Source organism: Myotis daubentonii, chromosome 8 (assembly GCF_963259705.1).
Source record: "Myotis daubentonii chromosome 8, mMyoDau2.1, whole genome shotgun sequence".
Classification (NCBI taxonomy): domain Eukaryota; kingdom Metazoa; phylum Chordata; class Mammalia; order Chiroptera; family Vespertilionidae; genus Myotis; species Myotis daubentonii.
Window position 1 is genome coordinate 83,943,501 of NC_081847.1, and position 12,984 is coordinate 83,956,484.

Sequence of the window (12,984 nt, forward strand, 5' to 3'; positions counted from 1 at the left end):
GTGAAGCCAGCATAGCTGAACTCGGGTCGGGTCGATTTTTGAGCCTGGGTTCCTACCTGTCACGTGCGGTAGCTTAGCCGAGTCCCGTGTTCTAAGTGAACTGAGTTTTAGGGGTTGTGACTATGAGTGTCTGCCCACCTCCTAGTAAAAAGCTCTGCAAAACTCCAGGCTTCCTTCTGATACAGACGGCTTTACGAAGTTCCCTCTTCCCCTTTCCATCTGAGTGAATCTAAATCCGCCCACCAGCCTCAAGGCCTCTCGTGTGTAGCTAACAAGCACACAACGTGCATTTGCTGTTTCACTGGTGTGAAATTAACTGCCTCTTTGCGGTGTGTCTAGACCACGCATTATTCAAACGTGGGCACGCACACACCACTTCCTTGGTCAGTGGAATACACTGCAGATAAAAAAGTGGAGAAATTTTTTGTTGTTGTTTAATTGAAGTGTTTTATATGTGTGGTAATCACAGAGGATTCATTTTAATTCAGATCAAAAGGCTGAGTCAAAACTGGCCAGTTGTACTATAACATTCTAACTTAAAAAAAAGAAACATGTACATGTTGTATATAGTAGAGCAGTTAATAAAGAAAACTTATAAATGATTATAAATTAATTTGTGCCAATGATTCATTAGCTTTTATTAATGGAATCAATCATGGCTACACTGGCTTCAAGGAAGGCAGGGGGATGCTTTAGGGCAGGGGTCCTCAAACTACGGCCCGCGGGCCACATGCAAATACAAATATTGTATTTGTTCCCGTTTTGTATTTTTACTTCAAAATAAGATATGTGCAGTGTGCATAGGAATTTGTTCATAGTTTTTTTTTTTAAACTATAGTCCGGCCCTCCAACGGTCTGAGGGACAGTGAACTGGCCCCCTGTTTAAAAAGTTTGAGGACCCCTGCTTTAGGGATTCCAATCGGCTCTGCTGGATCTAAAAGCTGGGATCCGAAAACCTGACAATTAGATAAACATCAGCTTATAGGGGAAACTAATCATTCAATGTTTGCTCAATTCTGTAAGGAACCTTGCAGTCTTTCTTAAGATATAGTTTTAGAAATGAGAGAACTCTAGATCCTTTGAAAGCATCTGCTTTTTAAGGTTTCAAAGATTTTTTAATACATTTCTCTTTTTCTCGAAGCTCCAAATGTCATGATGTTCCTAATACCCTATCAAGGCTGTTGACCATCCCTCTCCAGTAGATCTTATTTTAAGCCTCAGCAAGTTCAAAATACGGGAGTACTGTGCGCTCCACGCCTCCCTCCAGGGCACTAAGAGATCACTCACTCGGCACACCCTGTTACTCCTGCGGTCAGAGCTCTCTTCCTTCATGCGTCCCCTTGCTTTTACTGCGCTAAGTGTTCTGGTGGAACTCAGTTTGACATGTTACCAGGAACCTAGCCCCATTCAAACCTGCTACCTGAGAAGACACGACTTTCAATTGTGCGGACGAGTACATTGGAGAGGCCCTGGTGAACGCAGACCTTCCTGCTGATATTATTAAAATAGTCACAATTCCTGGAAAATCTTCCACATGCTGGTCTTGGGCTCTAGCACAGGAATTGCCAATATATGTTTTGTGATGCCCAGGTTAATAAACAAGGGACATGCTAACATTCTAAAAAAGTATCTCAGAAAAATTAATATAAACTTATAGAATTTAAAATATATGTTCACATGCTATTTTATTTCCCACTTTCTCTGGAGAGAGGACTATGAGTAAGTAAAACTCCAAAAGCTTTTCAAAAAAATACTACTGTTAATGTGTTTGTCAAAATGTGACCCAGACTGGGGCTGGTGGATTTTAGAAATCTGGACACCTACATAAAGTCTGAAATTCCAGGATTCTGGCAGCGCAACCAATAGCGTTTATACTAAAGTATCTCCTGCCATCAAAGTTGAAATGGAATTTTTACATTAAATATGGAGAATCCAAAACTACTAAAATTATACTAATTTCAATCAACAAAACAAACATGTGTACATTGAATTGATAAATTTTAAATCTTCATATATATGCGTATTTCAAGCACCAAGCAGCTCTCCAGCCAGCACAATCTGAGAATATGAATTAATTGTTCTTTTGTTTTTTCTATCTTAGGGAATAAAAATACCTGAGTAATTCTTTAAAAAAAAATATACAGCCTAGCCCAGCTGGTGTGGCTCATTGGCTGAGTGTTGACCTATGAACCAGGAGGTCACAGTTCGAATCCCAGTCAGGGCACATGCCCAGTGTGGGGCATGCAGGAGGCAGCCGATCAATGATTCTCTCTCATCATTGATGTTTCTATCTCTCTCTCCCTTACCCTTCCTCTCTGAAATCAATAAAATATATTTTAAAAATAAATACATCCTAAATATTTCTGAATATTTAAATATATCTACACATTTAATGGTATGTTTGCATACATATTTTAAATATACACAATACATACATACAGATACACATACATTGCTGCAATAAATACCAAACGTTCTTCTCTGAAATTTCATCTGTGAGCTGACTCAAAGCATAAATAAGAGACTAAATTTTCCTAATATTTACACGGAGATCACAGGAAGACTGAGCAGCACTTACACAGTCACCTAATCCTCAGAAGCATATTCTTTAGCCTAATAATAGGAATGTCATCAAATTTCATAATGCAATGAAATAAAAGTGATTTCTTACTGAATACTGGGAAAGATGTATTTCCTTTTAACACTTGGAATTCTTGTTCCAGTCGTCTCCGTAAATCTATTTGTTCAAATAAAACCTTCTGAAGTTCTTCTAATAAAGAAAAAAGGAAGAGTCATTTTACTAATCTTTATAAATAACTCTCCAGAGAACTGTTATATATGGCAATTTATTATTAGAAGACGAAATATTTTACCAGTTTAAAAAGTGTTGCATAGACATAGGATAGATTTTGTGCAGAAATCCATGAATATAAATCAATGTAATATATTATTTTAAAGTATTATATTACAGTGTCATGTATTGATTGATATGTATGCATTAATCTCAATTATATCCACCCAATGGTCCATATATTATTCATATGTTGCTTGTCAAGCTTAAAATACGGCGCAGAACAAAAATATCCTCCTATTATCTCTATAAGTCTTTTAAAGCGAAGTTCCACAGAATTAAAACTTTTCTTTACCTTTCCCCATATTTTCTACATCCTTTTTGAGAGAATGAGGTGAATTTGTTTCTTGAGTGTGTTCACCTTTAAAAAAAAAAAAGGAGAAAAATATTAGCTTTGTATGGGCTATTTTCTGAACGTTCTTCTCTTCATTTTGTTTCAGTGTCTACAAAAGAGCTTATTATTTACTATGAGTTGAAACTGGAAGTCCTCAGAACCAAATGTCCTCATTTGCTCACGTTCAATTCCCCAGAAGCAGGGGGGGAGCGAGAGAGAATGAGGGCACAGCCTATGTGGCCTGTGCTGGCAGCTCCGGGAAAGGAGATCCCTGAGTTAGCCCCTCTCCCTGCACCGGTACAACCCCTCCTTTACAACGAAGGTAACTGTTAGAACGGGCAAGAGAGGCGGTTGAGCAGTCAACATTTCTGGAAGAAGTCTGGTCAGAGTCCCTCTCCCCTCAGAAGCGTGAAGAGGTCTGCTGACATTGGAAGGCCCCCAGACCGTGGAAGCGGAAGCCGCCTGCCGTCTGGAGCCGCCAGCGTTTGGGACAGTGAAAAGGCAGTGGGAGGAGGCTTCAGTTGTCCTAGAGAGAATTTACAAGCCTGGAACAATTTCCTAATAAGTGATAGGTTTTGTTTTTTTTAATCAACCTAAAACAGAGACTAGTTATCTTATATTACTTTGTATTAGTCACATGCTTGCTGATAATGTCTTAACTACTTGCCTTTAACCAATAAAGACTATGTTGTGGGTAACGGTTAGCTTGTTTTTCTTACCGATTTTGCTTAAATGCCAACCAGAATGAAGGCAAGATAAAGAAAATGTATTTATCTACATTCATAAATTCAGTCTATACAATCCAGAAATTATAAATAAACTAAATCATTCAGCTAACCAGAATTTTTTTTTCTCAAATTTCAATCAGCTACCTGCAACTATATATAAAATGTGATATGAGCCCTGACTGGCTTGGCTCAGTGGATAGAGCGTTGGCCTGCGGACTGAAAGGTCCCAGGTTCTATTCCGGTTAAGGGCATGTACCCTGGTTGCGGGCACATCCCCGGTAGGGGGTGTGCAGGAGGCAGCTGATAGATGTTTCTCTCTCATCGATGTTTCTAACTCTTCCTCTCTGTAAAAAAATCAATAAAACATATTTTTTAAAAAATAAAATAAAATGTGATATGCTTTCCAAAGAGGTGAGTACAGACAAAAGTACTCTGAAGTTTCATGGATTTTTGTCCCCCTAGTTCGCCTCCTCTGTGTCCCTGGAAGCTGTTCACTTACTTGCCTAATTCACCCACTAGATGGCGTGCTACTTGGAGGTAGGGCTCTGTCTTTCCTGCACGGCCAGTGCCTAGCACAGGGCTGCACATGTAGCAGGTATTCAATAAAGTGTTTTCAGTTGTCACTGAAAGGAACCTCGGGAGGTTGTGAATTTTAAATTATAACCCGGGCTAGAATGCATCATTTCAATTCTCTCCTCACTACTTACTCATTTCCCTTCCTCAGCAAGAAATGGAATGTAACGGCCCTGGGCACTTGTAGGAACACTGGGAGATTTCACTGTCAAGGTAAAGATTCCTACAAGGAGGGACACAGAATTTCTCCCCAAAGTGGCAGGGAGACAGGTCAGTACCAGGACAGACGGGAAACCCTTAGCAGGATCTTATAAATGGCGATGCTGCAGTCCACCTGAAGACTGTTGGGAGTATGTGTGGGCAGGTATGTGTGTATGCGTATAGGTGTGTGTATGTAAATAAATATATGTAAACATATCTATGTAAATATTCTTACACCCCTACATAGTTATGAGAAGGTGTTTCCTGCTCCCCATCAGTAGGACAAGAATATCGTTGGCAACCACGAGTTCCGTAACGCGGGCATTTTCTCTAGTAGCTAGAGCATACTTGCACAATCTCATTCCCACTCTCATCTTCGACATGGCCTCTCTCTATAGGCTTCTGAATGTTCAAACTTTGGCTTTCTTCTCCATATAACAAAACATGAGGAAATTTCTGTGAAGCATTCTAAAAATAGACCTCAATGCAATTCCTATAAAATACTAGTGTCTAAAACAAGAGTAACATGAAGGTGGATAGCAAATCATAAATACGTAAACCAGGTGTAACGGTATTTTGAAAGGAAGATAAGTGCATAATACGTGCAGTTTTGACTATGTTTGCTCTAGGCAAACAGACGGTTCATACTCAATCTTGAGTCTAAACAAGAGGAGAAACAAGAATGCACAGACCTCTGCATCCGTTTACAGGGCATAATAAAACCCTGCAACACTCAACACGCGGTTTAAATGAGATAGTTTGTTTCTGAACAGGCAACCCTAGAAGTCAAGTCCTTCTCACATTTTACACCAGATTCTTTTTCCTCCAATAGCGTATTTTGTGAGCTGTTTATTTTGTATTACATTTCAATTAGGTAATTAAATTTAAAAGTTAAAATATGACGTGTTAAAATGCACTTCTTTTCTACTTCACAATTAGGAGGCTTACATAGGTATGAAACCATTAAACAAATGGCTAGTAAATGGAAACTATGTGAACCACAGGCAAATCTACTGATGACATTAATAATAAGCCTTTCTTTTCATCAGCTTTGTGGAGGGTTTATTAATATTTTACATCCGTGTCTATTTCAAAGAGATATCATATTCCAACTTCTGGGTAAAATCTGCCAATTTTGAGCTTAGATCGAATGTTTCACATACAAAGGGTTTTTAAAAATAGTTCAATGCTAGTAAGTAAGGCGCACAGACGCTTCAGCTGCCTTTTGTGTATCTGGACCACTGCCTTTTGCATATTACTAATCTGTAAAAACCAGATTGTTAATGGTGGTTAAAAATGACCGCTGGGAGCCGGGATATGTTTGTTCACTATTACTGCTAATGTTTTCCATCTGGTTAACAAAAAAAGGCAGTCTAATACTAGATTAAATAAATGAGATTTAGTTGACAGTGAGCTTCCAATTTTTATAAATATTCCATCAGGTTAAGTGCATTTTACTTTTCCAAAATTAATGAATGGCTTTGGAAACATCCCAAAATAAAATGCTTTCTTTTCTTCCCACTATATTCCCCCTTTTAAAAGTTACCAAAGGCAGGGTTGGAGGGTCTTAGTGATCTTAATTGTGTAGAGTTATGGGAGAGAAAATTACAGCGTGAAGGAACATCGTTCTTAGAAGCAGGTCTTAAGATATATTTCACGTCAGACCGTGAAAGAACACAGTTGGGTGGCGCACAGTCGGAGAGCAATGGGTACTTATGGCATAAGATGCACCTGCGCATGGAGGTGACCAGTGCTGCTCCTCAGGGCTCCGTGGGCACCAGCACTCCACAAGGGCACATTCTTCAATGGGACGGGCATCACTGCCTGTCAGTCCTGCTCGCCCCGAGGGGAGAGGCAGCGACATGTCACGTCAGAGAAATTGCATCTCTGCCAAGAGCCGTAGAGGCCAGAGGACCAGGAGTCACGTGGTTCCTGCTTCCCTGGTCTCCCCAGCACCAGGTGGTCCCACATTCCAGGTGAATGTTCCCCCCCACCCTTCATTCTGCCCTCACGCAGCCATCAGAAAATGGAAGTACAAGAGGGATGGATGTGAGAAAATGCCGCACTGAAGTAGCCATGAGCAGTAAATATCAGATGAAGAGACTGAAGTATCTAAAGGGAGAAAAAGCCCTGACTGGTTTGGCTCAGTGGATAGAGCGTCGGCCTGAGGACTGAAGGGTCCCAGGTTCGATTCTGGTCAAGGGCACGTACCTTGGTTGCGGGCACATCCCCAGTAGGGTGTGTGCAGGAGGCAGCTGATCGATGTTTCTCTCTCATCAATGTTTCTAACTCTTTATCCCTCTCCCTTCCTCTCTGTAAAAAAATCAATAAACTATATAAAAAAAAATAAAGGGAGAAAAAAAGCCTGGACAGTGTTGCTTAGTGGTTGAGCATCTACCCAGGCACCAAGACGTCACCGGTTCGATTCCTGGTCATGGCACATGCTCAGGTTGTGAGTTCAGTCACCAGAAGGGGGCATGCAGGAGGCAGCTGGTCAATGATATTCCTCTCTCATTGATGTTTTTTTATCTCTCTATCCCTCTCCCTTCCTCTCTCTCTAAAAATCAATAAAAACACATTTTTAAAAAATAAAGGGAGACACAAAAACAATAAACAAGACAGCCAATAGATTCATCAGCACCACTTTTCAAAGCAGAAGAGTAATTACTTTCTCTTAAAAATTGTGGCACAGCTCTGCTGAAGAACCTGCAATGGCTCCCATGGTTGACACCACAGAATCCACTCTAAATTCTTCCTTCTGAGCCGTCAGGTTTTCTCTGAACCTTGTCCCATGGGCTGAGCTGAGCTTTTTCTATCATCAAACACAAACCCTTTATTCTAGTTGGGCCTTTATTTCTTGTACTTGCTGGTTCTACCTTACATTGTTTCTCTTGCCTACGGTTCCCAGACCCGTCTCCCCCAATCCTCCCAATGCCACTCCAGTCTCTGCTTCCATAAAGCCTTTTCCAGCTTCTGCAAATGCTGCAGATCCATTCCTTCCCTGGTTGAATTTCTAGGTGCTGATTGTCTTTACTGGGCCACTTTGTACCCAAGAGCCTGGTATGTTACATCAGATGCAAGTCTAGTCTTCCCCAGCGAGAAAACCTGCTTTCTCAGGCCAGGATGATCCTGCCCTACAGGTAACCTCCATCACCTCTACCCCAGGCAGGAGTACAGATACTTTCAACAAATACCGTTTGCACTTAATTCAATCGGGTTTGTGAAAGGAATACACATGAATGCTATAACAAATCCTCAATAGTCATAAGGGGTCTTTAAGGACTAACTCATTCCTAGAAATGAAAAAGCACACTTTGACCCATTTGTATATTCTAAGGCTTATCGTCTATTTTCAGTTTACTGGGGAAGTGTGTGATGTTTCACGTTTTATGCCTATTTGACATTTTAAAATTTCTTTCAGAGATAAAACCGCAGCACTGCATTTTAACCAAGACATGGAAATATTAATGTATATGTCTGTTGTTGCTTCCACCAGAAGAAAATACCTGGCATTTTTTATTTATTTATTTATTTATTTATTTATTTCCCTTTAAAAAATATATATATATTTCATTGATTTTTTACAGAGAGGAAGGGAGAGGGATAGAGAGCCAGAAACATCGATCAGCTGCCTCCCGCACACTCCCCACCAGGGATGTGCCCGCAACCAAGGTACATGCCTCTGACCAGAATCGAACCCTGGGACCCTTGAGTCCGCAGGCATACGCTCTATCCACCGAGCCAAACCGGCCAGGACAATACCTGGCATTTTTAGAGCTCATTTAATTTTAAGAGCCAAACGAATAGGTCAGATGTTCTCTTGGTGGTCATGGGACAGGAGGAAGAGCTGATTAAATGGACAGTCCTGTTCTCAAGCTAAACTCGAATTCAATACATAAGATCATTTAAATATTGTTCCCTGGATGTGTACAGGATGAAAAGCATAAACTTTGGCATTCATCCATCCTTTCTGTGAAAATACATTCTCTCTCCTTCCTTCTCCTTTTAGCCCCACTTGGTCTCCTACTCCTTGTCTTGGCTGTTTCCCTATTAACTTCTCTCTTGACTTACAACCAGCATCCAGAGGCGCTGCCCTGGAGGCTAGCAGATTGCTTATCACTGAAAGGTCCTCTATGTTCCGCCAGGACAAGTGTCGTCCACACTTGATGAAACATTTGGAGAAAACATTTCCTTTTCTAGAAAGAGAGTGTGTTATTTAATTGTACACTCAAGGGTAAATTTAGTCAATGAAGCTATTTTGTTTTGGGACTGTGTCTATAGATGAGATACACATGTACTCTAACATTGGGATGCAGAATAAAAACTTTCAGTCGAACATCCAGATGCTTCCATAGACGGTGGGGACTCATGTGCTCTGGTGAGGCAAGCAGGCCCTACATGATCTGCTAGTCAGGCTCCCGTCTCTGCCCACAGTCCCCAATGCATTGGCATGCCCTCAGGGCTGGGCTGAGGTTCTGCCATCTCCCCTTCCAACAGCCTGGGCACAGGGCCTGGCCTCTATTTAGAATGTTTAATTCCTAAATAAACTATGAATTTTAGTTTTATAACCTGGCCTTAATTTATTAGATTTTCTGGAATTTTTATTTTCTCTTCCCCTAAAAATCTATCTTATCATTTGGGTGGGGTCAAAGTTAATCTACAGTTAGTATAGCTGGGACATTTCACAGTAACCAAAATTCAGCATCACATACACTTTAGAGAGGTTTTTAAGAACCCTTTGGATTAAAGCATTTTAAAAAAGTCAATCACCCAGAAAGAAAGGTTAAATAATTTCCTTCTCTATCAGTGAGATATGGACTTCTGCTAACTTCTTGGTGTTAAATTGTACATTCGACTCTTCCCCTTGACATCTGGCACTTTGCTGAGGTCAGAGAACAGAAGAGGGGGGAAAACACACACACACAGTATCACTGGGGAAGGTACGTTAGAGAATGCACTAACTAAATATTAACTCCATTAGCGAAAAAGGGGAGCAGGAGCAAGGTTAGTACTGGCAGGGTTATAGTAAATTAAGAAGTAAGTTTTACAGTTCATGACCAAAATTTATTGTGAGTTGCAAATGCATTGCTTCTTGAATCAGTATATCAAATATCTTTGATTAGTGAATTGTGAGTTCATTTAGAATTCTCTTGAGTTTTAGAACTTGTGTTGTCAATTCACACCATTTAATTTTTTTTTTCCTGAGGAGTTCTTCATCGTCCTTCATCTCCTTGAGTTCCATATAAAATATTTTAAATCATAAGAAGGACCATTTTTAATAAATAAAAAGAAACTGATATTGGAAATGTGGAGATTATTTAATTTTGAATACATATATACACATAGTAAAAGGCCTCAAAATTCATTGCTCGTAAAAATGTCAGTAGTAATTTAGAGGTGGGAGGTTTTATCAAATTTTACAGGTGGATAAACTGAGGCACAAAGTAGTTAAAGGGTGTACCCAAAGTCACCTAGTGAGAGAATTAAAACACAGATATACTAGTCTGTGCTTTATAGAAATTTTCTTGTTTTTTTTTTTTAAAAAAATCATAAGCATATTCTAAAATAGAATGGAATAATAAATCAGTGTGCCTCATCTGCTATATATTCATGAGAAGTGTAACTGCTTCTTACTATTCTCAGAAACCCATCCATAGCATATTAAGTACACTAGAGAATCATACCAGTGAAAATCAAATTGATTTTAAAACTTCTACATATATAGCAAGGTGCAGCCATGCTGAGTCCAATGGTGCTGGTGTGTCTACAATGAGGGGGATTGAAATGAGGATGACGCCACGTTACGTGATTTCCTTGACCTGCCATAGCTTTGAGCTGCCTCACCAGCTTACCTGACTGCATCCAATTTCAAATCACTTAATTTCACCAAAGTTATTCAAAACAGATATGCAAAACTTAGTCTGGGTTTGCAAGAAAGTGCTGCCACTTATATTTTTGAATAGGTAACATTTTGCCCAAATCACCAGTTCCCTAATCTATATTGCTTAGCTTTAAGCCATGGGTCTAATTTTTAAAAAACCTAGAGATAAAAGTTCTAATGGCTTCTGGGGACTATGGGCTGCTGAAAAAATTTCATGTTTGGTCCCTTTAATTATACACAAGTACAATATCTGCTGTGTGTAAGGTTAATGACCATTACCAGGGAGGTTTTTAAAAAATCATTTAAAAATGTAATCTCTTTGAAATTGCTGAAAAGTAACAGTTACCAATAAGGCTGAAAGGTTGCAGAGAGGCTAAACTTAATTAAGATGATGAACTAAAAAAATCAACTGGAACTAAGTATCGTTGCGAAACTGATTTTATAGCAGGGATCAATTAAAGCAAGTATCTATCATTTCAAGGTAAGTCTATAACCTTACTTGTTTAGAGAAAGGTGCTAGGAATTTCTTCATAAACAACATCTATGATTGCCATCGGAGGAAAAATTTCATATAAAAAATAAAAAATTGCAAGCTGACTTCTTAGGTAGTTTGAAAAGACATTTCATTCTTTTATGTTATACTGCATATGTACCAAAATAAAATACTGTTATTTTCCAATAACACTGATTGAATTAACATTGGCTAAAGCGCACTTGGTTATATAAACCTCTTTGGATGGTATTTTGTGTAGACCAGGAGTACAGTATTCCTGCTGCATTACAGCAGATCTGACCCCTCCTTTGGTTTGGAAGAAACCTGAGATCAGGGACTGGTGTTGATGCTATCTCTGAATCCCCAAGCCCAGCTAAGTACATAGCACACAGTAGGCATTCTGTAATATTTGGGAGTGACTGAGTAAGTAAACAAATGAATGCTGTCATGTATATACGGAAGTTAACAGTTGTTACATGGGGAGGAATCACTCCATTCATAAGCAGGTTATTCTGCATAAAGCATTCTGTTGCTACCATCCCAAATCAGTTAACTACAGTCTTCATAAGATCTGTGGCTCATCTAGATTTTTGACACTTTGCTAAATGAATGGATGTTTGGAGTCTGACCACAAATAAATATGTTAATACCAAAGCATAGGCCAATTGGGTGCCCACTCTGGGATTTTCTAGAGCGTGCATTCCAATGTGAAGACCATCAGCTAATCTCTGCTACAGCAAGGACAGCTGAAGGCACACAAGTCACACCGCAACACCAACTCCTTAACACTGTGCTGTTTACAACATCATCTGCACATGCTCAGCAAAGAAACCACAGGATGAAGTTTTTGTGACCCAAGATTCCAAATCAAACTTAACAAAATATATTCTTCACCTCAACATTTGTTCAAGAATGTTTTCAACTCTTCTTCCACATCCCACCCGTTTCCCTTCTAATACAGGATAATAATGCGATACAACCTACTATCTCCATACTTTCCTGAATAATGTGAGAATGAAATTGCAACGTGGAAAATCAATATGCAACAACGTTCTCTGGGAATTTGTATCAAATTAATTATTGTGAGGGAGGGACTAGTAATATATCAATAGTATGACTAGGTGTTATTATCAACATAACTATTGACTGTATAGCCCTGAGCTCCAAGCACTGTGGAAATGTTATGTGAACACCGATCCTGACTATACGTTTACTTCCTTCCTTTTGGCCTTTGATTTCTGCCTGAATATAAACCGACAGTAGATTCTGTGCTTTTTATCCACTCTGGCTATCATCTTTGGGGTTCTGATGGCTTTTCAGGGTTTACTGAACTTATTAAGTGTGGGGGAGCCAAACCTCTTCCAAGGCCAGGAGGAGCTTGCTTTCAAATGAAACCAGCCTAGCCATCCAAATCAGAGGCTGATGAAGAACAGAAATTCAGTTTCCAACAAATCTGCAGAGACTATTAATATACACGAAATGAAGAGGCTGTAATTCTGTGAAAGAGTCAGTATGTTCAAATAAATCTAGATTTTTAATGGAGAGGCATATTTGTTGAAATGTTAACTTAAAAATTTTGTAAGAATTATGAACGCTGCCCAAGCCGGTTTGGCTCAGTGGATAGAGTGTCGGCCTATGGACTGATGGGTCCCGGTTTTGATTCCAGTCAAGGGCATATGCCTGGGTTACAGGCTCCATCCCCAGTGGGGGGCATGCAGGAGGCAGCTGATCAATGATTCTCTCTCCTCATTGATGTTTCTCTCTCTCCCTCTCCCTTCCTCTCTGAAATCAATAAAAATATATTTTAAAAAAGAACTACTGGTATGAATGCTCGCTGTTACTGAAATGTAGGAAATTAAAGTTCCTAAAAAGAGATGATTTCAGACTGTGGAATTTGGATTTTCTCATTAAATCTATGGAAAC

General features: G+C 39.6%; 1 protein-coding gene across 1 annotated transcript in view; it reads right to left on the reverse strand.

Annotated features, from left to right (window-relative positions):
• Positions 1-12,984, reverse strand: part of SKOR2 (SKI family transcriptional corepressor 2) — a 39,523-nt gene that overhangs the window by 19,932 nt on the left and 6,607 nt on the right. Inside the window, exons 4-5 of the mRNA XM_059704926.1 lie at positions 3,147-3,212; positions 2,672-2,770 (exon numbers count right to left, since the gene is read on the reverse strand). Of these exons, the coding sequence (XP_059560909.1) occupies positions 2,672-2,770; positions 3,147-3,212 (165 nt within the window). The remainder of the gene's footprint in view (positions 1-2,671; positions 2,771-3,146; positions 3,213-12,984) is intronic.